Below are 24,351 nucleotides of genomic sequence, written 5' to 3'. Positions count from 1 at the left end.
CTCCCTGTAGGCAGCAAATACAAAGCTGTTGATACGTACTTACCACCGAGAAGCAAAGCAGCCCCCTGGCAAGCTCACCTCCTTCTGCCAAACAGCTGAGGCAGGGGGTCTGTGTGTGTCCCACCACCCTCCTCCTTCAAGCCTCCTCCAACCCATGGTGTCGTCATCCCAATCTGCCATTTTCCCTGACCCAGCCAGTTACCCTGGACAGTCTCTGTGGCCTGAAATGGCTTGAAAAGCTTTATTTTGTCAGCTGCTTTCATCCTTACAATTTCTCCGTTATTTTCTTCAGGTAATTCATCAGTAGATCAACTTCTGCTCCTCACAGGAGTGTCTGGAGCATACTTTAATTGCCATGACCTCCCGAAATTGTCCCCAGATTCTGCCAGAATGTGTTGAGGGAAAAACTGGGTGGTTTTTTTAATCATATTTTTTCATCCTCTAGCATTGCTTCCTGCCTTCTCTGCTCTGCTGGGAGCCATTCTTGCTCAGTTACTAATACCCAGCAAAGAAAGGCTCCCTCCCATAAGTAGCAATGTTTCCTCATAGATTTTACTGCATAATTGTCTGTCTTACTACATAATTACATGTGCCACACTAGTTGCACAGACACATGCACTTTCAGAATTGCCTACTGTCAGAAGTGTGTGCCCTGATTAGGCAGTTAGATGTATGTGCCTTAATTGTGAGCTATGGGTTGCATCTATGATGAGACGATTGGCTCTTGCTTGTTAAGAAAATGGTAAAACACTGTGCCTGTGGTTCTGTTCCCTGGAATACCCAAACATGGTATGATCTGAAATGGTTCATATATTAAAGTGGTGATGGAATTAGACATGCTGTAATGAATGGGGTCTCTGGGACAATCAGGGGCATATTCCCAGCTCCATAGCATGGAGGTACTAGAAGCCCAGGACTGGGGGGCCTTTGGCTCTGGTTTGGATCTGCAGGGTGATGTGTTTCAGTGGCTGGAGCACACAGCTTCGTTACCTGATTTCTGCATCCATTGAAGTCGTGTTCTTATGGCTACAGAGAACATGTAGTTAGCTATCAATGTCACTAGTGTCTTTGATCTGTCTGATTAGAAGCAAATGTTAGCAGGAGCATGATGGCACACTCATGGTTTGCATGAAAGGGAACAGCCAGCAGTCCTGCACTGACACTTATGTCACTTTGCACAGACTGCTCCAGGCAGCAACGTACCTGTTTTGCACCAGCAAGTCAGGCAGGGGAGATATAAACCAAAATACCAGAAAGGTATTGCAGTCATAGTCCTTTCACCAGAGTACCCATTGTGTCATGATGCCTGGGGCTCTGCAGGCAAATCAAAGAGCAAATTTTGCCCTTTCAGGTTAAAAGAAAGTTTATTCTTCCATTCCTGATGTGCCCACTCAAAAAAGTAAGGACTTTTTGTACTGTATTTGGTTGCATAACATCTGATTTCTTGATTATATCCTTAGTAGAACTAAAGAAGAAACTAGCCACATTTAGATATTTAAATGGTAAAAAATGTAATATGCTTTAAGAAGAGCACTGCTAGAAACTTCAGCTGGAGAATTTCTAGGTTCAACAGAAAGTGAAATGCGGGTGAAACCAGTGAAGTATGTCAAGTAAAATATAGCAGGTTGGTTAGTCATTTGTTTTTAAAGGTTTTTTCCCAATGTTTAAGCGCAATTAAGAAGAAAGTATCTAATGCTTGAAGCCAGCATTGTCTTCAACTGTGTACAACTACATAATTAGACAGAAAACTCTTTCAAAGTGCTTGTAGAAAGAGCTCTTCTGGCTGGCTGGCTGGCTATAATTCCTCAAGGTGTGTCAAATGCATTTTACTGCCTATATAAACCCAGAGGCAGTGTGATTGTTCAGGTCAGTGGTAAGTGCCATTGTTCTCCTAGCTGATCATCTGCTGCTCCACTGTGTATTAATAGCATGCAGGATAAGGGACAGCAGGGGTGCGGGTGACTAGCAGACAATGGTGCCCGTGTTGGGTGGCCACTGAGTTCAGAGGATTTGATCAGTGCCATTTGCTTCTCAAGACCATGCCTCATGCCTCACACATAGAAACACATGTGGAAAGGGAGATGGAGACCTTAGACATCGAGTTTCTGTTTTAAAATGTTAGTCAAAGTGAATAGATGTGTCACTTCTGGTCTTCAGGAATTAGGAAGAATTAGCAAGTTCTTTTTGAAGAATAATTTTGAAAATGCCCTCTTCTTTTCTTTTGGTGTTTCCTTTCTTTGCCTTTCAGCAGTAAAGAATTATTGAGAAATTCATTGGCATGTTACCAGGTTAATCAGAAGTTCCTTCAGACTGCTCATGGGAAGTTAAGTAGGCTGCTTGACCAGTAAAATCTGCCCATACCTGAACATAAATGGTTTCTTTCAATACCCTCCTTGAGAGCAGAAGCAACACATCAGGAAGAAATATGAATCAAGTGCATCTGCACGGCAGATAAAAGCTGTGGGAGGGAGGAGATCATGACTCTGGTCCCTGTCATGCTCCTTGTGGTGGTCTGCATGATGTGGGAGTTGCAAATGCTTCCTGTCTCCTAGGTCCAGTTGCATGTGGGTTTCCATGTGGGCTGGAGAAAGACCCCATGTCTTTCCAGCACCATGTAATTCTACCTTGTGTTTGATGACCGGGATTGATTCACTGATAAACGAACATTCCCTGCTGTTGCCATGTCCTTTTTCCTGACTTGGGATGAGTCACCTACTCTTCCTGCATGTTAGCATCTGTTTCTGCATAATGGGAGCAGTAATACTTTTCATCTGTGGAAACATTATGATATTTCCTTTAGGTGTGGAAAGCATTTTTAAAACACCAAGATGATAAGTGTTATGTGCTGCATGTGCAAACCTTTGAAGAACCTAAACTGCCAAGTCATTAATAACTCAGAAATCCAAAGCTCATTTTTAGTGGCAAACCAGGACACAGGCATGAAATAATGATAAAGTGAGGATGGTAAGCAGGTGGGAGATAGTTAAATGAAAGTTTGTTGTTGTTTTAGTGCCTTGTCTAGCTTATGGTAAGGTAACTTTCTATTTTTCATGTTAGTGATTTACCTTGCCTTGCCACAATCTGAGAGGCTGATTTAATCTCCAGTTTAAGAAGTGATAGGATTTACTTTCCAGATGGTGTTTACTCTGCAAAAAATAAAATGTTGCTTTTTAGGACTTCATCATAGTTTTGTTCTCTTTTATTTTAGAAATCTTCCAGAATCCCTGAGGATGACATCAGGTTGAGAAAAAACAGAGACCAAAACTGTGCCAATTTCTTGGAGCCAGCTACTGTGCTTGCTACAAAGGAAGAGAAAATGGAAATTGAAGTTCCAGTTTCTGAACATAAAAGCATCACCACAGTGGCTTCACCTCATCCCATAGACAATCCAACCCACTTCTTTTCCCCTGCTGCCAGCCACAATGGACTTAAGGACAGGCATGAATCTCTGGATAGTGAAGTTGCTAAAGAGATCAGATACCTAGATGAAGTGCTGGAGGCAAATTGCTGTGATTCTGCTGCAGATAGTACCCTTAATGGGACATTCTCCCCTGAACCAAGTTCAGTCTCCATTATGGATGGCTCAGGAGCATCTGTTAATGTCAGTAATGATTCAGTACCCAGTGAAAGGGAAGAAAATGTAGCTGACAAGCAGGCACCCTTGATAGTTGAACCGCGGGAAGCTAGCGTAACAGATGAGAACCTGAAATCTAATGGCCATTCCTTGGGTGGACTGAAGGAAGACACTAGGGAGAGTCTGAAGGTGCCAGGAAGTCCCACTTCTTCAAACAGTTCTAGAAGATCCTCTAAGGATGGAGAAACAACTCTTACAACCCTTAAGAAAGAGGCTAAGTTTGAACTACGAGCCTTCCATGAAGATAAAAAGCCCTCAAAGCTCTTTGAAGATGAGGAAGAGAAGGAAAAATACAGGGTCCGCAAAGTGAGACCATCAGAGGAAATGATGGAACTTGAAAAGGAAAGAAGAGAACTCATTAAAAGCCAGGCGGTCAAGAAAAACCCCAATATTGCCGCCAAATGGTGGAACCCTCCCCAAGAGAAGATCCTGGAGGATCAACTGGATGAAGAGCATCTGGAGTCCCACAAGAAGTACAAGGAGCGCAAGGAGAGACAGCAGCAGCAAGGTGCAACACCATCATCCCCCAAACAGGTCAGCTGCTCCTTTGTACCATCAGAGCCAGCCAATATCAAGAAAGAGGACATTGTCACAGAGCAAATTGACTTCTCAGCTGCCAGAAAGCAGTTCCAGCTGATGGAGCATTCAGGTCCATCTCAGGGTCAGGCCCCACCGAGACGGTCAGGAACACCCAAAATGTTCTCCATCAAGCCCTTCTACAAAAGCCTCAATTCTCCTCATGTAGACAGACCACCGTCTTCCGTGACAAGACCCATTTCAGTATGTGGGCAAACAGGACAGCTTGAGGGTAACAATACCACTGTTATCAAAGCACAGAAGGTCTCCTGTACCTCAGATGATGATACAAGTGCTCAGACTACCACTGCTGACCCAGTAAGAGAGTTACCATGCAGTGATAGCCCCAGAGCCGGACAGGCCTCAAAGCTGTGGGCAGAGGATGGAGAATTCATGAGTGCAAGAGCAGTCTTCACGGTGGTGAAGGATGATGGACAGGGTGTGCTAGACCAGTTCCCAAAGTCAGGCAGCGCCTCTTCCCCTCCAGAGGAGCTCGACTCTGGTTTGGATGACTTGTCTGTCAGGTCTCAGGATACCACTGTCTTGGAGACCCTTTCCAATGACTTCAGCATGGATAACATCAGTGACAGTGGTGCCTCCAATGAGACCATGAGCGCCCTGCAGGAAAGCTCTCTGGCTGATTTCTCCCTGCCTCAGACCCCGCAGGCTGACACTCCGGCAGAGTGCAGGAGCGAAGGCATCTCCAAGTCATTCAGCGACCTGGGCTGCAACTCACCTTCCTCCACCTTGGCAGACTCCATGCTGATTGATGACCAGCTGGAGTACCATGCTGGCCTGCTTGTTCAAAACGCCATCCAACAAGCCATAGCTGAGCAGGTGGATAAAGCAAACTGCAAGGAAGAAGAAATCCCAGTGGAAAAGGAGACATCAGTCAAAGAGCAGCCAGCCACCACCAGCCCAGCTCCAGCTGCCAAGGAGCAGCAGAACCCAATGTTTGAGCCACCCCAGGTGTCTTCACCTGTTCAAGAAAAAAGGGACACCATACCAAAGACTTCAAAAGAGGAAGACTCAGGACTCAGGGAAGGGAGGAGTTTGCAGCAGTCACCTGTGTACTCAGCCAGCCAGCCGTTCCTTGTGGAGGAAAACAAGCATGAAGTCAGCTATTTCAGCAAATATTCAGAGGCAGCTGAGCTGAGGAGCACTGCATCCATCCTGGCCACACAGGAGCCTGAAGTGACCGTGGGCCCTTTCAAGTTACGGTCAAGGAAGCAGCGGACTTTGTCGATGATAGAAGAGGAGATCAGAGCTGCCCAGGAACGAGAAGAGGAGCTGAAGAGGCAGCGGCAAGGTCTGCAGGTGACACCGAGCCCTGTTATGAAGAGCGCACCACTCATGCCCACCAGAACTGTGTCTTACAAAACTGCACCAGGTAAGACCCAGAGCATCAGAGGGGACATGAAATGTGACTGAATAGTCAGGTCAGATTCAGCTTTTATGTCCTTTTTAAATTAATAGATCGTTTTGCAAGGAGTGGGAGGGTTGTCATGACTTTGCCTGGAAACTGCAGGCAGGAGGAGGGCATGGGACAACCCAACTTTCTGTATGAGAGCACACCTGTGAATTTTTTTGTTTCTTCCCAAATATAGTGCAGAAGTAACTTACATAGCATTGCTGATCATCATTAGGAAACCCTGCACAGTGTCTTCATCCCCTGCCACACTGTAGCATGACATGCCTATCGCTGTGCTGCTCAGACCACCCACTGAAATTTAGGATTATCACAAGGAACAACAACAGTGTTTTTTGCAGCTGTGTGGCTGTTTGAAAGACAAACATGCAAAGCATTTTTTAACAGTCTTTCTGTTCTCTTGCACATCATTAAGGAAGTGCAAAGGTAGTGGAGATTTACAAATTTGGGGGTTTTGCATCAGATTTCATTTTGTGTATGTTTTGCTTTCTGTTTTCAGGTATTTCTTGGTCTTCTTAATGAACTTTGTCAGGTAGAAAGATCTTCAGAGCTGTGAGTTGCCATGTATTTCAGCTGGTGTCATTCACTGCTGAATTAAACAGGCATCACAAACAAAATGCTTAATAGATTCAGTAGAAGTCCTCCTCCATCTGATCAGGTTCTGAGTCCTTGTGGTAGTATTCCCAGCAGTTACAGCATATCTCTCTCCTCCTTCCCCTTTTCAAAATAGAAAAACAAGTAGTCATGCCTTCTTAATATAACATAAAAAAAGAAACCAAAAAAACCCCCCAAAAACACATGCCAGGCTTATTTCCATGTAGTGATTTTTATGAGTGTAGACCTACGTATGCTTTGCAAGTACTTATAATTTTTTATTAAGTGATCATTGTGAAGAAGTATTAATTTTACCCAGAATACTTAAATTCCATCCTTATTTCCACTGGTGTAAATCTGAGCCAGTGATGCTTCCCAAAATTGTGCAGGGTAATCCTTTTCTTTTGAAAGTCATGGCAAACTTGATTAAGGTCTGGATTTAGTCCATTACCCAGTCTGATTGTGAACTTGGAATGTTATGCAGCACATAATAGCTAATACTTGGTTTTGCTTCTTCTGCAAAGAGGATGATTTTAACTTGTGTTTCTTGCCAAAAAATGTAGCAGATGTCGATAATTTCTTTGAAGTGCTATTGTTATTACTCCTATAGAACAGCATTTTTCATAGGGAGTCTCCGTAAATTGAGGTGTTTTCAGCAATGTCTGACAAGATGTGAGAGATGGGACACCGTAGACCTCAGCTAGGAGGACTCGTGTAAAGGTGTGCTCACAACCACTTTTAAAATCGGAATCATCTGTAACTGCAAGTGCTTGAAATGAGGCTGATAATGGCTGCTGACACTAATGCTTGTTTTAATGGAGCATCTGGGAAAACAGTGTACTTCTGTTCGTTCTTATTTCTCTACACAAGGCATTTACTTTGTGTCTGTTAAAATGTTTGCTGTAAATTATATTCTGGTGAGAATGAGAAACTTACATTTATAATGACTCATTCCAGACAGTTTCCTTTAAATGTCCAACTGCTGTATGTTCAAGAAAGAAAATTGGGATCTATTAGCCAATGACTCAAGCTACTGCAATCTGCAGCTGGTGACAAGGCAAAGAATTAATTTCTAGGAAAAGATGAATATGTGGCAATGTGTAAGGATGTCATTGATCAAAAAAGCCACAAAGAGCATTGCCAAAGTCATTCTTAAATCTTCTACTTTCGGTGCTTTTTAACAGTGGATGTGCTCAGCAGAGCTCTCAGCTGGCAGAAATCAGCTTGGCACCCTTAGCGTGGCAGGCTGTATACCCTCAGCTCCTCCTTGCTCTCCCTTTAGTCAGCTATGTTGCAGTTAAAGCTTGCGGCCATCCTTAAAAATAGAGAGAATGGATACCATGTAACTCCTTAGAAGGTTGCAGCCACTTCCCTTTTATTTTAATATTTACAGCATCCTTTCAATATTTACAAAAAGAGGCAAAAGGTGATTCACCAGAGGCAAAAAAATCTACTTGTGGTAGGCACAGTTAGGAATATGCTGTAGAACATGTCTGTTACTGTAATCTGAATATCTAGTATCATATAGAAAAATAATAGTAATAATGCTAATAACAATAGTAATACTAGTAATAATAAAAATGATGATGATGATAGTGATGAAAGGAAGAAACGGAGGTATGACTATCACGAAATTGCCTTTCCCAGAGAAAGAATTGGCACTCTTCTTTTAAGATCAGGATACCTCAGCAGAAAGGGATTAGGGAGTCAAGTCTGAATCTGAAAAATCTGTTGCTAATCCTTAAGTGAGGAAGTGTGAACTCACCAGAACTCTTTTGAAAAGGTGCAGTAATTACATGAATTTGTAATGGCCTACCTATCAGGTTGCTTTTTGGTGGTGGTCTGGGTAGAGTAGCTTTACTAGGATTCCTGGTGGTCCGTGGTTATTTATTACTCCTGTGCCACTCCACTGTTTTGATATCCACTGTCAATATGTGGATAACAGAAACACAGACCACAAAAAAAGACTGCAGTGAACTGAACTGTTAATTTGACTGAAGTGTGGAAGATTAACACAGTTCATGTGGGTGTATGTGTGAAATAACTGCTAATTACTTTAGATAGCAAACAGGCTGTTTTTATCACCCTGGCATACAACTTTCATACAACTGAGGATAACACTAAATTTTGTGTCTGCCAACCACCCGTCACAAGCCAGTGTTGTTCCTAGTAATAAACTTCTGTATTGCTAACAAGTATCCTTTAAAACTGTTTGGGATGCTTTGAAGCAGCCATGTAACCCATCTCAGATAGTGGAACGACAACTATGTGTTGTGTGCACACAGGACAAGACCCTCTCCGGGGTACTTCTGGAAAGGTGAAGGGAAGAACCTGTGAGAATTCCTTTCCCAAAAACTTGGGTTTTCCTGCTTGAGGAAACCCAAGAAAGACCAAAAAAATGCTTGAGCATGGCTAAATGGAAAGTCATTGTGGATCCCAAAATACTTGGGGAGCTGTATTTAAATTTGAATGTTTCCTGTGTTGTTTTGATGCAGCACCTGCTGCACTTGGCAAGGTGTTGAGCAGCTGCATAGCAAGCCAGTGATTTTCTTCTAAAATGTGCGGGTGGTACACCATCCCTCCTGGGCAGAGCAGCTGGGGCTGTTTGATCGTTTATGTGAACAGGATGATGAGTGTGTGACACGAGAGGATCCAGCATACATTTGGTGGTGTAATTCCCATGTTCCTTTTATTAGGAGTACTTAGAATATGAAGAACTTGTGTCTAACTTCCTGTAGTGCCTGGCTCGAGTAATCCTGTTCATCAAAGGAGGTATGAATATCATTACATGAGGGGTCTTGGTTCAGTGAAGGTTTTTCCGTTGAAGAGAAACCCTTTGTCAATATTTGGTGTCTCGATGTGGCATGGGGAAATCCCTAATGCAAGAAGCCATGCCTGGGAGAAGCTTTTCTGAAGCTGCCACATCCACACCAAAACATTGCCAAGTGAGGCAGAAGGCACGTTGCACTCCCTGCACTCATCTGCAGGCACTCAGACCCATCTGCATGTGGATCTGGGAGAGCTGCCCACCAAGCAGTCATCTGATGTTGTCCTCAGTTGATGAACTAAGACGAGAGCATTTCAGTGGATGGCAAAAGCCCAGGTAGAGAGTTGCAGTTTAGAGATGTAAGTGATGGGGTACCCTTAAATTTCAGGTAACTGTTCACTCCAGAGAGTGGGGGGTGGTGGTGGTGCTGTTTTCTTTCTTATAGAATCATAGAATGGTTTGGGCTGGAAAGGACCTTAAAGATCATCTAGTTCCAACCCCCCTGCCACAGGCAGGGACACCTTCCACTAGCCCAGGTTGCTCAAAGCCCCGTCCAACCTGGCCTTGAACACTGCCAGGGAGGGGACAGCCACAGCCTCTCTGGGCAGCCTGTGCCGGTGTCTCACCACCCTCACAGTGAAGAATTTCTTCCATGTATCTATTCTGAATCTACCCTCTTTCAGTTTAAAACTGTTACCCTCATCCTATCCCTACACCCCCTGATAAAGAGTCTGTCCCCATCTTTCCTTTAAGTACTGGAAGGCTGCTATAAGGTCTCCCCGGATCGTTCTTTTCTCCAGGCTGAACACCCCCAACTCTCTCAGCCTGTCCTCATGAGGCAGATGCTCCAGCCCCCTGAGCATCTTCATGGCCTCCTCTGGATGTGCTTGAGCAGGTCCATGCCCTTCTTATGTTGGGGTCCCCAGAGCTGGACACAGTACTCCAGGTGGGGTCTCACGAGAGTTGAGTAGAGGGGCAGAATCACCCCCCTCGACCTGCTGGCCACACTTCTCTTGATGCAGCCCAGGACATGGTTGGCTTTCTGGGCTGTGAGTGCACATTGCTGGCTCATAGTCAGTTTTCTATCCACCAATACCCCCAAGTCCTTCTCTGCAGGGCTGCTCTCAATCCACTCATCGCCCAGCCTGTGTCTGTGCTTGGGATTGCCCCAGCCCACATGCAGCACCTTGCACTTGGCCTTGTTGAACTCCATGAGGTTTGCACAGGCCCACCTCTCAAGTCTGTCCAGGTCCCTCTGGATGGCACATCCCTTCCCTCCAGCGTGTCAACCACACCACACACACAGCTTAGTGTTGTCAGCAAACTTGCTGAGGGTGCACTCAATCCCACTGTCCACATCACCAACAAATATGTTAAACAGCGCTGGTCCCAACACTGACCCCTGAGAAATGCCACTCATCACTGCTCTGCACTTGGACATCGAGTTGTTGACCACAACTCTTTGAGTGTGACTATCCAGCCAATTCCTTATACACTGAGTGGTCCATCCGTTAAATCCTCATCTCTCCAATTCAGAGACAAGGATGTTGTGTGGGACAGTGTGAAATGTTTTGCACCTGACACTTCTTGCTTGCTTCTCCTTGCTTTCTTCTCCTGAATAACAGCTGTGGAGTGTAAACCACTGTCAGAGGAGCCACTTCAGCCTGAAAACTGTTTTCCGCTTTCATTTTTCACTACTAAATACCTACACTAAGGAAGCATCTCAGGTTCAACCACAGCCTGAAGATACTTCTTACATGGTGGGAGGAGAAGCAGAAACTTCGGGGCAAGATATTTTTAGTATTTGTGACTGTTGCAAAATCTTTAATGCCCTGTATACATGTAAAGAATAAGGATCAGGTGCAATACATATGCATGAACCCCTTTTTAAAATTAGAGTTTTGAGAAAGGCTAGAGGAGAAATGAGTTTACAGAAGATACTGTTTCCTTACCCCTTCATAAGCACTGATATGAAAAAAGAAAAGTTCATCATTCTCTTCAAGGATTCCTCTGAAGTGTTCATCACTCATCTCCTGAACACCTCCAGGACTGCCTTAACAGCATACCAGCTCATCTGTCATTTGCTCTCTTACTCCCTCCCTAGTGGAGAATGTGTATGAAGTGAGAGGATCTTCAAGAGGTTCTTTTTTTAATGTTTGTTCATTCGTGTGTTTGCATATTTGTGTTGATCACCCAGTGTTCAAGAAGACCAAAGAAGCCCACCTTTCACCTGGAGTGGTAATAAGGCTCCACATTAGAAGAGGGACCTTTTTTTACATACTTAAATATTCCCTGACTCCAACACAGACCAGTCTCCCAAAACCGTCTGTCTTGCTGAAATACGTTGTTTTGAAAAGTTTTCTCTGCTGTGCAGGTGTCCTTAAAAACCACCAACAGCATCTGTAAAATAGTTGCTCTTACTTGTGTGAAGCCCCATTCTTCCCATCTCCTTTGTACTTTATACACTTACATATAGGTAACACTATATGATGGCCCTTGGTACCTGCTTGTTACTTAGTGGTGTCTCAGGCCGTTGTCCTAAGGTCTCCCCTTGGTCACTGTTTCTTCTGATATTGCAGCAAATCAGCTGAGCATCCTTCCTCAGTTTGCAGCGAGTGCTTGTACACCCACCAGCTCCACAGGGTGTATAAGTCATCATCACAACCCCTCTTGCTCCCAAGAGCTGTGCAGAGGTTTTGGTTAGGAGAAAGCTAATTTATCCCCACCTCTTACATGTCTTTGATTTTACAGAGGTGTCTGGCGATGTCTTGCACCAGACTGGGACGCAGCAGCATCTGCCCCTTCCCTGAGGTTTCCCTTCCTCTCCCCAGGGCTGAGAAAGAGTGTTCCCCATAGGAGCAGCTGCTGCCTGCCCCAAGTAGCACAGCAGGCAGGAAATTAAAAGAATCAAATTCTGGGAGCTTCCTACTAGATCCCTGAAGCCAGAGAGTGGAGGGAGCCATCACCAGAGCTAAAGCCACATAACATTTTTTGGATTCCCTTTGAAAGAGAAGAAAAAATCTAAGTGTGTAGGTGAAGATTTGGGATGCTGTAGCCTGTACTCTATCTTGCAACAGCTCTAAAGGTGAGCTCAGGGGACTATGTTTCCCTGGAGGAGAAGACACTGCTGGTAACTATTGTTAATTTGCAAGTGTGACCATCAGTCTGCAGTTTTTGCTGGTATCCACAAGTGTGACCCTGTTTCCGTTTGAGTCAGAGCACAGTTCCCTTATTACTCAGCTTGGATTTGGGCAAGGACCACCAGCAGTGTCTGTGTTCATCAGGTGTGGGCAGAGGACTGTGGAAGTAGAAAGTGCCTGTGATCATTGTGTCTCATGATGCTTTTATGCTGAATGACTCTTCTGCCTGAGAACAGTACCTTCTCTGGATGAAAATCTGCCAGAAGAAAATTAACCCAGCAACATTTCTAACACAGTCTGATCTGGCAGAATAGGTCTACGCTGGACTGGAGCTCTGGATCAGGTTCATGGAGTTTTTCTCTGGTTTTTCTGAGAGCCCTGAAACCTCAGACACCCCATTATCTAACCACAACCTCACTGATGGTTATGCTGGTTGCTTGCCTTTCTGATGCTGCTGGCACTGGTAGGATCTCTCTCTTCCACCTGCCTACCTGTTCTCACAAAATCTTTAGGAACTTGAAAGTTCTCAAAAGTTTTAGGAACTTTTATTCCTCTGTGAAAATAGTTGAAATGATGCTGTCAATTCCTGAGTTTTTAGTGGAATTCAAACACTTACTCAGAGAAAATGGTTGCATAAGCATAATTTATTGTGGACACAAACCATAGGTCTCAGGTAGATCTGAGCATCCTGTGATGCGTCTGCATCCCTGGGGGAAACCAAAAGCTGGACAGACAACTGAGAAGCCTGTTTCTTCCTGCATTACTTGCATACGTCCAAGACAGCTACTTACTAGTGTAAGAATGAAGTAATACAGCAAGATACCTGACCCTTAATCAGTTCTTGCATTTTCAGCAGACTTTTTTACCCACTGGACCTAATGGGCAACATGACAGTTGTTCTTACTCTTTCTGCTGAGCAGTCCAAGCTGTCACATGGGGGTGCAGCTGGGTAGCTCAGGACCGGCTGCTGGCCTCTGCTTTGGCATCATATCTCCCGGTTCTGTGGAGCTGGTGCTGGTGCCACCCAGAGAAGAACCTGGACCCATAGAAACTCCCCCTTCAGTCTCTGGTTGGGTGATCTAAGGGGGACGAATTCCCAGCCTCATCCCTCCACTGGTCAGATGAACTAAGCCTGTAACGAGAAACTAATGATGCTGGGTTTTTCCATGCTGGTCAGAAATGAAACAAGACTGGGAAGGGGATTTCTTGTAAAAAACCTTTATAATGTCGACTCAGGTTTCACTTCTTCCTTCAAGAATAAATCCTGCTGCTTCTTACAGGAGGTTTCAAGGCTGCTCTCTAGTGGCTACCACTGTCAGGATGCTTCTTGGAGGAGCAGCTAGGGTTTTCATTTGTCTCAGCAACAGGAAGTTTCATGAAAGTCTGCAGGATCCTGTGGATTATTTCACTTATTTGTAAGGGTTTTGGGGTGGGTTTTTTTCTCCTTTTTTTCTTTCCCATCCATTGAACTGTCTTATTTCAAAGAACTGACATGCCATGGAAAAGGGAACTGGATTTTTGTTCAGCATTGCTTTCTCCTGTCACAGCTGAGGTCCCCCGGACCTTATTCCCACGCCCACGACCTGACACTGTCATCATCATTCTTCCCACCAGACAAGGTGGGTGGCTCACCCCAGATCAGCACCCGGTGATGAGAAATGCAGGCCGTCCTCTCCCAAGAAGTGTGGGTTGTCCACCTCCTGAGCTCTCCCGCAGCTCGTCACAGTGGTCTCTCTGCTCTGGCCTGCCTTTTACCCACTTCTTCAGCTGTGGTCACTCTGCTTAACACAGGCTCCCCTGGGTGAAATGGGCTCAGTCAGAGAGCAACCTGACTTCTCTCTGACTTGCCTCCCTCCAGGAGACTGGAGGGCCCTGTCTGAATGCAGAGTGTGTGGGACAGAGACTCCATCCTGCTCCGCCACAGGTGTCCCTCCAGGAGCACGCTCTGCGACTTGCAGGAAACAGCTGCAGGGAAGAGTATCACCAGGGACCAACCCGCAGCCTTTCATGCTTGCAAAGCAGATGAAAAGCACTGGAAGAAGAGAAAAAGCCAGCAATGCTTAATAATATGCCTTCTTTGGACATCTCATGCATAATCCCTGGCATACAGTGATGGCATCCTGTGCATTGTATTGTCTGAGCCAGAAAAATATTCATCTTGCAGTTTTCTGGAATCTTACAAACATTTCCAGATAACTGAGATGTGTCCTGCAGGAGGGAACAGGGGTGATTCAGCCAGATACTACTGTAAACAATAGTGGTGGGTTAAATTTGTGTTGTATCATTTTGTAACTCTTCTAGGTTTTGTAAAAAGATTTTGCAGTGTTTTGGTGTAGAGGATTTCAGGAAGAGGGAGAGTGTATTAAAAGCCCATGGCCATCCTGATTTACCAGATTGTTTTGTAGACTTCATTCCAAAGTGTTTCTTCATTCAAACCCTGCTGAAAATGCTTCTCCAGCTGTTGTCTTTTGTCAACAACTTGTGAGTCCTTCAGCTTAGAAAGGGTTATTCCTTTTCATGTCATTGCAGGAAAGATAGAGAAGATCAAGCCTCCTCCATCTCCCACCACAGAAGGCCCTCTCTCGCAGTCTGACCTGCCACCCGAGGAGCCTGCGGGATCCCAGCGACCCAAGAACCTGATGCAGACCCTCATGGAGGATTACGAAACACACAAAACTAAGAGACGAGAAAGGATGGATGACAGCAGTGTAAGTGCACTTTTCACTTTTTGCTCTGTGATAGAGACTATGACTTACAAGAACCAACATTCAGACAACAAAAATACTTATTTCCCAAGAATCTGGTCAGACCACCTGGCTAGTGTGCAAGGATTTTAACACATTGTAAGGGCCAGTGTGTTTGAAATGGAAGAATGAGGGTCAGTGGAGAGTGTCATTGCAACTATCAAAGGCAACTCATATTAAATTTCATTTTAATTAAGTTAATTAATATTAAGGGCAGGAGGTAGTTGCCCTGCAATTGTCAGACTCTGTTAATTCACACATCACTAAGACTCTCCAATGGGTTATTTTAGTGGTTTTTTGAACTTTGTGGATCAAGCAAGTATTCTTGCCTGTGTTTGTAGACCCCCAAAAGTCCCACCCCAGTGTGCTCAGGACTTAGTGTAAGTGGACAACTTCCCCAGAAACCACCCCATGCAGAACTGGATTGGGAATATCGCAGAAATTAGCTGGATCCTTCAATGGGCAGCATGTTGTTTCCCACTAGATTTGTTGTCTTTCTTCCACACAAACAGAAAATCAGCCAGAATTTCAGTTTGTGAAATGAGTGCCTGCATTTCAGTCATTACTGTAGAAGAGTTTAACCCAGTTAAGGTGTTCTTTATTAGAGACACTAATAAGAAGAGCTCTGAATTTCATGGTTGGAAGTATGAAAATTCAGATGCAACCATTGTACAACCTGTTTCCCAACAGAGCACAAGGGATTTATTATTCAGAGTCATTCTTACTGCGGGCAATGAGTGCAGAAGGTAGTGAGATGTAAGTGTGATATAAAACTTCTTAAATGGACACAGTGTTTGCTGAAACTAGCTGAATGCTAGTTCTCTAGGCATTTCCCAGAGATGTCAGACGATGACCCCAGTGCCAAGGAACTCATGCTCCAAACAAACTGCTTTCTAGTAATGGTCATTAAAGGTAGAATCTCATTAGGTGTATAGAAGTAAAGGTTTGTAACATGAATACCACTGGTATTCTAGCAGTTTTTAATCATTACTGGTGAATATTGCACAGTAGCATAAGATACTTAAAATCCAGAAGGAATGCAATGTGGAGGGGTCCTGTTGCATTTCTGCCGGTTAACTAAAATGTAGTAGGAGAGATGACTCAAAATGTCAACAGATTGATTTCCAGTGCATACAGAAACTTTCTGGTCCCTTCTTCTACTGAAACCATTGAAAAACAAGATCTCGTCGTCCATCATGCTCCTGCTGCCATGTAGGAAGCCAGCTTCAGGGGCAGCATCATCTTGGGGCTGTGTCTTGGGAAGGAGCCACTCTCTGGTTTCCCCTCCCTCCCCACAGCACCCAGTGGAATGGAGTGGCTCTACCTGCTCTGGTGAGTGCTGTTTTCTGGCATCTCCACAGAGGATCTCTTTCCCTGAAGGGTGCTCACAGGCTTGCAGGAGACATGTCACACGCTCATGCCCTTTGCAGAAGCCATGAGAAACTTTTAAAAAAAAGAGGCATAAAATTCCTGCCGTGCAAACCAGAACTGGTCCTTGGAGTGAGCATCTGTCAGCCTGGTGGCTTGAAACCTTGGCACAGCGGAGAAGCTGCTCTGCTAAAGAGGTGACACTCAGCCGGTACTCACCCTGTGCTTTTACTCCACCCCTGTAAAGAGCAAAGGTGACTTGCACAGCCCATGAAGCATTTGCTTGTGGCTGAAATCTTCTCCCACAGCTGTGATGGTCACATGCTGTTGTCGTGCATGTTGTAGCACACAAAAGACATGTAAGATGTCATTAGACCTAACTCCCTCTGCTCAGTTACCTGAGGGCAACTCCTTGTGTGCTTGCAGAGCTGCACACATGCCCTCTAAACAGCAGGCTGGCCACGATTGCATAGTGCCTTCTGCAGTTTGAAGTGAGCCCAGATGTCCTGACCGGAGCACTGGTCTGGGCAGCATCTGACCAAAGAGATGTGCTCTGGGTGCCAGCTCAGCTGTCTGCCGCTTCTAAAGCTGCCCAGGCACTGACCACCCAAAGATTTGCTGCCCAGAGCATTGTGCCAGTCAGACAAATTGTGGGATGGATCCTTTTCTGCGACAAATTGTCAAGGCTTCAGTGACTCTACAGAGCCCCAGTGCACATTGAAGTCCTGCAGTGTTGCGGTTTGTTGTCATTCTCCTCTTCTGTAAGCCCATTGCATACAGCCAAACAAGATTTACATTCTTACTGCTGCCTACCCAAAATCCTATTAGATGGCAGTGTCTTGCAGAGCCCCGGGAGAGCTTCCTTGGACCAGCAGGAGTGTTTTGTTTCTCTTCCCTGCCTTTTTCTGCTCTCCTTTTGTAAACAACTCCCACCATTGACAGGGGAAAGATAATTCAAATAAGAAGTGCTGCAAAGTAACCGCTGTTAGTTTGAGCTAATATTTTACATGCCAGGCTAAGCAAAAATTATTTAAACAACAAATAGCTTTGATTTGTCAGTAGAGGACATTTGACCATGTGCTCAGGAAAAACAATTTCTGTAACTAATGAAACAAAAGAGCACATCACTGCCGTGTTTTTAAAAATATATGAAACATAGCAGGGGCAGCAGCATAACCGACAACCAGACAGCCACTTGGAGCATTAAGTCCTGAGAGCTGAACGTGGCTCAGCATTGCTCTTTGTGAGCAAGGGAACCAGAAGCTTCCTCGGGTACTGGGAGGAGTCAGGGTGCTGCGGCACCCGAGGCTGAACAGAGCCAGAGCTGCTGCAGGGGCAGAAGGCAGCAGCCACGATCTCCTGAATGGGACTGTGAAGAGGTTTGATGTCCATGGAAACTCCTCCACATACGCTGAGTGCACCATCAGTACTAAAGTATAGAGCTTCAGTTTCTCCCTACATAGGACACACCAAAAGGCAGGAGGGTGGTTTCAATAGGACATCTACCCTGTCTGTTCTTTAAACATCACTACCTTCTGTTTTATGTCTGGCTTCGGTGGCTAAAACACGGCCACTCTGGCCAGGGCTTGCAGGTTTTGCCTTTCAGACACAGAGGGCAAATCAAGCACATCTGCTCTTGGAAGAACTTCACTGCTCAGGCAAGGGGGCAGTTTCTTCCAAAGAGGATGTGTTACAGTAGAGGTTTCAACAGGTGAGAAAAAGAGAAAAAACAGCAGCAAGAAAACGGGTCAAGCACTGATGGTAAACAAGACTGAGACTGGCCAAGCAACATCATTAAAAAACACCAAACTGACTTTTTTTTTTTTTTTATGACACCAAGTTGCTTGAAATCTTACACTCTGGGATGTGCCAGTTCTTAACAATTTCTTTATTTTGTTCTTGTTTCCTAGTTATAACATGCTTGTTCAATGTACTAATGCTGGTCTTTTCCCTTTCTACCAGTACACCTGTAAATTACTGTCTAGCAAGGTTACTTCTGAGGTACTTTTCAACTGCTTATTTATTTTTGCTTCCTCTTGCATGGTGATTCCAAGTGCATGTTGTTGCAGTTTGCATTTTCACACTGTGTGCCAGTGCTGTTTCATATCAAAACCAGGATGCAAATGTGTGTGTGGGATACTCCCTTGTATCTCTCATCAACAAATATTTGTATGGCTGGTTTTCTAACCCTTGGATTCCAGTTACAATTTCTGGCATGGGAGGGGTTGTAATTAAAGGGATGGGAGCTGCTGCCCAGGTTGGAACATTCCTGAGGCATGAAACAAGAACTTCTCCTTAATCCCTGTTACTGTTTAGCTGGCAAAGCTACACCTGGGATCCAAGCATCCTCACATGCTGAGTGAAACTGCTGTGGCTTTTCTTTGTCTCTGATTGCAATGTATTTAACACTATCAAAATCTCTAGTATTTTGTAAAGAATCTGCACACCAACCTTTCATCTGTGGAAGAGTAAGATCCAAGCACACGGCCTCAGTCTGGTGAATTTTGTGAACCTGTCCTTGTCCTTGTCTGTTGTGGTGTGATGACTGATCACAGTCCCACAGCTTAGCATCAGTGTTGGTCTCAGAGTAGAAGAAACCCAGACCTGCTAAAGAAAAGGATATTTACAGTGACATTTGGTATTTTAGCAAGGCAATAACTTGCACAGTTCTTATCCCTACAAAGCGTGACCCTGCCAAAGGCAACAATTTTAAGAGCAGGGAGTTGATACCAACTACACTTTTGCGATGTTTGTTAGGAACAAGGTGCTCGATAATGTGGACATTTCAATTGCCTGTAATTTTCTGTGCAGACATGTGTGTAAATCTGGACTTCTCTAAGAGGCACGAACAGATTGTGGTAATGACTGTCATTCGTTTGTCCAGCATCAGCATTTTTTTATAAACATGAACCTTCCACTACTTCCCTATTCCATAACATATTTTACCACATGAGCTACCTCAAAAGTATATGACCATTTTCTGTCCTGGAGAGTAAAGCAAAGTCAAGTCTATGCCATTTCCTATTCATTAAGTAATTTAATGTGGGTTTTATCTCACTGATACAAGCCAGTGGTTGATCTTTGTGTAGAGTATTTATAGAGAGTTAATCAGTGTAAGAGAATGTGCTTTCAAAGAGCTGGTTTTAAACACAGGTTGGGCCTCTTCTCCCCCATAATATCTGCACAACAATCTGTGTTACGATTTATGAATGGTAAGTAGTGATCAGAGCATTTGATGGGTGAGAGGCAGAAGCTCAGGGGTAGATTTTTACATGCCCAGCCCTTGGCCTTCTGCTGGGAAGGTTTGTGTGTCTGTCTTTTAAAATGATAATGACACAAAGAGCAATGACCTGTAAATGAATGTGCATGGATGGGAGAGAGCATAATGATGAAAAAGGCTGTAGGACGTAGTGATTCTGTATGCAGGTGAAAGTATGCCACCTGGCTACTCCCCAGTGTTAAGCCCCAGACTGAAGAAGCGATTTGGTTCTCACTGGGAGTCTTTAGCTGAAGACAGGCAGTTGTTTCATCAGAACAGCAAGACTCAAAAGCATAATGCCCCCCTACTCTCTACTGACCCCACAGCTGAGCTGTGCCTCCTGTTCACCAGAGCCTTCCAAAATCTGCTCCAGTGCAGGCAGGTGGCTCAGTTTTAATCGTCGTTGTCAGCACTGGAGCTGACCCAGCTGTGCTTGTGTGGGCTGGGAGCAGGGGCTTCCGTGCCATCAGCCTGGTGCTGCTCCAGTAAGCAGCAGGCCCCTAGCAAGGGACAGTAACTGCTGAAGGTAAGCTACAGGTGGCAAACCACAACCTGCTTTGTGGTTTTATCACCTCCAAATTTTTGCAGCCTACGTTAAAACACATCCATCTGCTGTTTTAAAGATACCACCAATAACTACATGCCTGAACATTCATAGGTTGGTTTTATCCTTGAAATCTTCTGGTTCGTCCTTAAAACTCTTATGTATCTTCAAATTTACAGGACATTATCCTGAGTTTGCGTAACGTCAATCACGATCTAGGAGATACTGCAGTAAGGTGACATTTATGCAACATGAAGGACTACTGCTGAGAATTTTTGTGTTACAAAACAGAAGATCAACATACTAGATTTGATGGCAGAGGGCACACAGTTTATGTCTTAATACTGACCAGCAGCAGTATAATACCGTTACTGTCTTGTTTAGGGTAAACACATTTTTGTCACAGATATCCGGCTCCTCACTGTGCTCACTAGAGGTGTGGTGTATTCAGTGAATAGCATTAAGTCTGTATGGTAAAGAAAATACCTTCATACTAGAGAAACAGATGTTCTTTGTCCCTCAGTAGTTCCAGTTTTATGTTAAAGCATTTAGTTTATCGTTCCTGAGCAGGAATGCTCACATCTGCAGGAGCAGGCAGCCCCTCCTAACCTTTGTGCTTCTGTCTCTTCATGCACAGTGTGCTCCATGGAGGTGTCTTACACAGTGACTTTCCTGCATGGTACTGGTAGATTTCAGACACCCAGACCTTTGCACTTCCTGTTTTTATTGCTTTTAGTTCTTTCAGGTCCAGATTGGAAGAATCAGTAAAATACTAAGCTCCAGAAAAATAATTTTTCTTCCACATCAGTTTTTGCTGCTACTGTTCAATATAAATCAGCCTGAATTGTATCATAGTCAGTTTCATTCAGTGGTAGGGATAAATGTGCTTTGGACTAAACCACATCTGTATTTTGCTTTTTATTCTCTTGTGCCAGTAAGAGAGCAATTATTGTTACATCTGTTAGAGGGAAACTCAGGACAAGGTTAAGTCTCCATCTCTAGGATGGAAAGATAAATTAATCTTACACCTAGCAGTGGTAGCTGTGTCAATCTTTTTTTTTTTCCCACCAGAATTCTCAAAAATAAATTAAATCTCTCAGGAGAGAGCCCTCTGCAATTCTCAGTGAGACCCCAGAGCTGCAACCACAAGATCCACACAGCAGTTTTTTGCAAAGAGAGGTGGAGAGCAGTTTTTACAGCCCTACATATCTTGGTACATTTGTCTTTCCCTCACACCTACTTCTGCTCTCCAAATTCTTCCTCTTCTATTGCAGCTAGTAGTCAAATCACCTCTCCCAAATAAGAGCAATTTAATGTAACATTGCTTTTTTCACTGAAGTGGCCTTACCATTGAGATGTAGCCCATTCTTCACCCTAAACCTGAGTCGACTGCCTGCTTCATGTTCTTTCAGATTTTCAGTATATGTCTTCGTGCAGTTATGAGCTGGCTGCCTTAGGACACCCTGACCACCCAAGCCTGGCCCTGCCTGGGTCACTCTGCCTGCACCCACTCAGCTGACATGGGGCATCATCAGGGAGGACACTTATGAATTGTCGAGGTAGCATTTTGTAACATGGCCAAAATGTGGTATGTTACAAATTCCCAAAAAAGGCACAACAATAGAAGCAAAAGACTTTCTTTCCTTTGACCTGCTGTGGAGATCCTGTGGGTGCTGGACTCATGATGGGTCTACAGACAGACCTGATATCTGCCAAGAATATTTTAAAATGGAGGTCATTTGCTATTTTAGGCAAGTGGCTTCCTGGGTTGTGAATTCAATGCCCCATTGAGGAGTCCCAATTCCCCACTCAGTCATTCCAGTTGGATGCTATAATTACCCCATTGTTTCCTCTAGTGGGTGTAAAACTGACACAGCTGAGTAAAAATGAGGGTTATTTTAGGTCAAGCACTCTTCTCAGTAGATTAGAACAGTAATTCTGGAGAAACTATTCAAAGGGACCTTTAGTTTATTAGTATCTGCTCTACTATTTAGGGGGATTGTTTATTAATAGTAAACCAGACATTGGTACTTGTTTTCCCACAAAGGCTAAGTCCACATTCAATGGCCTCATGGTATCTCTGATACAATTCTGAAAACAGTTTTCCTCGGAGCAACCAGCAACATTTGCAGAAGTAGACAAGCTTCTGGGCACATTTGCAGATGGGGTGTAAATGGAAGAAACCCAGTTGCCGTATTTTAAGACAGATAAACTGACTGATCCAAAGCATAGATCTTCAAAGTTTAAGGGTCCTGACAGTTGCAAGCCATCACCGAAGACCATCACAACATTGTAATTTCCAGCAGGGAAGACACTGACTGAGAATAGTTGTAAATCATGTAAAATCCATTTTATTTTCAGCTGGCATAAGTCTACAGTCCAAATTCAGCAGACCTCATTTAAATATATCACTACTCTGTGACAGTGGCAGTTTTGGTTTGAACATATGCTGAATTTGCTGGGTTTTCATGTAAATTTCAGTATCCAGTGGGAGAACAGTAATTTTCTGTGTTTTATTTAATCATTATCCCATACTGGTCTTGATGGTCTCCTGTCTAGCAGTATTTGTCTGTTGCAATCCAAAAAAAAAAAGAGGTGGGTGTTTTCCCCCCCCTTCATTGCTAACTCTGGAGCAGCCACTGTCTTATTTTTCTTATTCTGAGAAGATAATAAGATGATGCCCTGATACCCAGTCCCATTTTTGCTTCTCCATTGTTCAGTTTGGGTTGTCTTTCTTTGGTTCATGCACTCAGAATCCCAAACATGTCGTTCAAACCACAGGTCCTCATCCCTTCTGCAGAAGGAGCTCCAGTATGCTGCTTACAGACTGATGTCTCAGAAGGAATTTTTTTACTGATTTCAATTCTTTTTTTTTTTAAATGAATTGTTAGATTTGTGAGCACATTTGCCCTCTGCTGGGTGAAATAGAAACTGCTCAGCCCAGGTCTCCCTTTCTGGTGATTGCTCTGCAAAAAGAGGAGGCATGATTTCGGGCAAAATCTTAGCAAAAAAAAAAAATCAGTCCTGTGGATCTGGACCAGTTTTTCTAGCCCAGGTCAGTGCCAGGAAGCACATGGAGCTTTAGCTCAAAATCATCTTTGTTGGCTGGATTTTGCCTTTAGTTCTTTGGCTTGTTCATAGTCACAGTCAAAAGAAACTTAAGAGGACAAAGAAATAATAAAGCTGGCAAACACCACCCTACGCTCAGCTCCTGAATGGAAATCTGGGTCTTAGCATAAATGCAGAAGTGTGTTCTCATTTCCATAAGCAAAGTTATGCCCTGTAATTTCAGCTGGCAGTTCGGAGCTGATTTCCCGATATTGCCGACATTGTACATGAGCCGCTTGTACCTATGTACTTTTCCAACCACAGCTTGTACACAAGCTGAAAGAAGAGTTTCTTTAGTCTTAAGTTATTTGTTTTTATTCCAGTCAAGACTTAAGTCCTCACTGCATCTGACTTTCTACACAGAAGAATAAAATAGCATCATCCTTTCTCAAAAGGCCAGCTACTCTTCTGCAGTCAAGGAGTATGCAGAGCAGTTTGCAGGGAGCATTAGGGACCGGGGATGTCAGGCACTGTTTCAGTGAACAGTCACGTATTTGTTGGGGTGTTTTTTTTACAATGACTTTTTTTAACTGACTGTTAAACATTTCAAAAGTTTACATCTCTGGGAGGGCTGGTTTAAAACACTTGAGGGCAGTGGACATCAGCAGCTCTGTAGTTTGATCATGGAGCTGTTACTCAGTATCAGTCAGAAAATAATATTGCCATGTGCTTCTGTAAGAAGGCCCCAGACCCCTTTATGTCTCGTTGTGCTGGGAGGAAAACAGCCCCCTGCCATGCATTATTTCCTGAGGAGTACATCAGATGCACATCACAATAACACCTTACGGTTTCGTCTGATTTTTTTTTTAACCTTGTTAGAACACATATTAAAACAGTTTCTTACTTTTTTAATTGTTTCTGTGTGTGCATGTGTGCATATGTGTAATACATACACAGTGTGTATATTTTTATATGTGTGTGTGTGTATGAAAAATATATCAGTGTATCAGGGGCCATCTTGTACCAGACTCTGCAGGCTGTGCAGGTCCTCCTTGTGTAAATCTCCTTTCCCATATGCATGGAGTGATTTTTTTCACTCCCAAGAGCACTTTGATCACAGTGCACAGGCTTTCCCATTGGCACAGCTGCAATCCAAAGACCACTGGAAGACGTAGGGGGGGTTGCCTAATTCTGCCTGTGGGGTGACATGCTGAAATAAGCAGCAGACTGCTTTCCAGGCTGCACATG

At 44.1% G+C, this 24,351-nt stretch overlaps 1 protein-coding gene across 10 annotated transcripts in view; it reads left to right on the top strand.

Moving 5' to 3' along the window:
* The window catches only part of PALM2AKAP2 (PALM2 and AKAP2 fusion), a 270,772-nt gene that overhangs the window by 242,305 nt on the left and 4,116 nt on the right, over positions 1-24,351 (top strand). For 6 of the 10 annotated variants that reach the window (XM_074811957.1, XM_074811962.1, XM_074811960.1 and 3 more), the window contains 3 exons: positions 3,209-5,600; positions 14,670-14,848; positions 18,215-18,253. In XM_074811957.1, coding sequence (XP_074668058.1) covers positions 3,209-5,600; positions 14,670-14,848; positions 18,215-18,253 — 2,610 coding nt within the window. The remainder of the gene's footprint in view (positions 1-3,208; positions 5,601-14,669; positions 14,849-18,214; positions 18,254-24,351) is intronic. The other 4 variants (XM_074811959.1, XM_074811963.1, XM_074811961.1 and 1 more) reach the window with 1 other exon arrangement.

The sequence above is a fragment of the Strix aluco genome, chromosome Z (genome assembly GCF_031877795.1).
Source record: "Strix aluco isolate bStrAlu1 chromosome Z, bStrAlu1.hap1, whole genome shotgun sequence".
In the NCBI taxonomy this organism is placed as follows: domain Eukaryota; kingdom Metazoa; phylum Chordata; class Aves; order Strigiformes; family Strigidae; genus Strix; species Strix aluco.
Note: the sequence above shows the minus strand (reverse complement) of the source record. Positions and strands in the feature narration are given on the sequence as shown.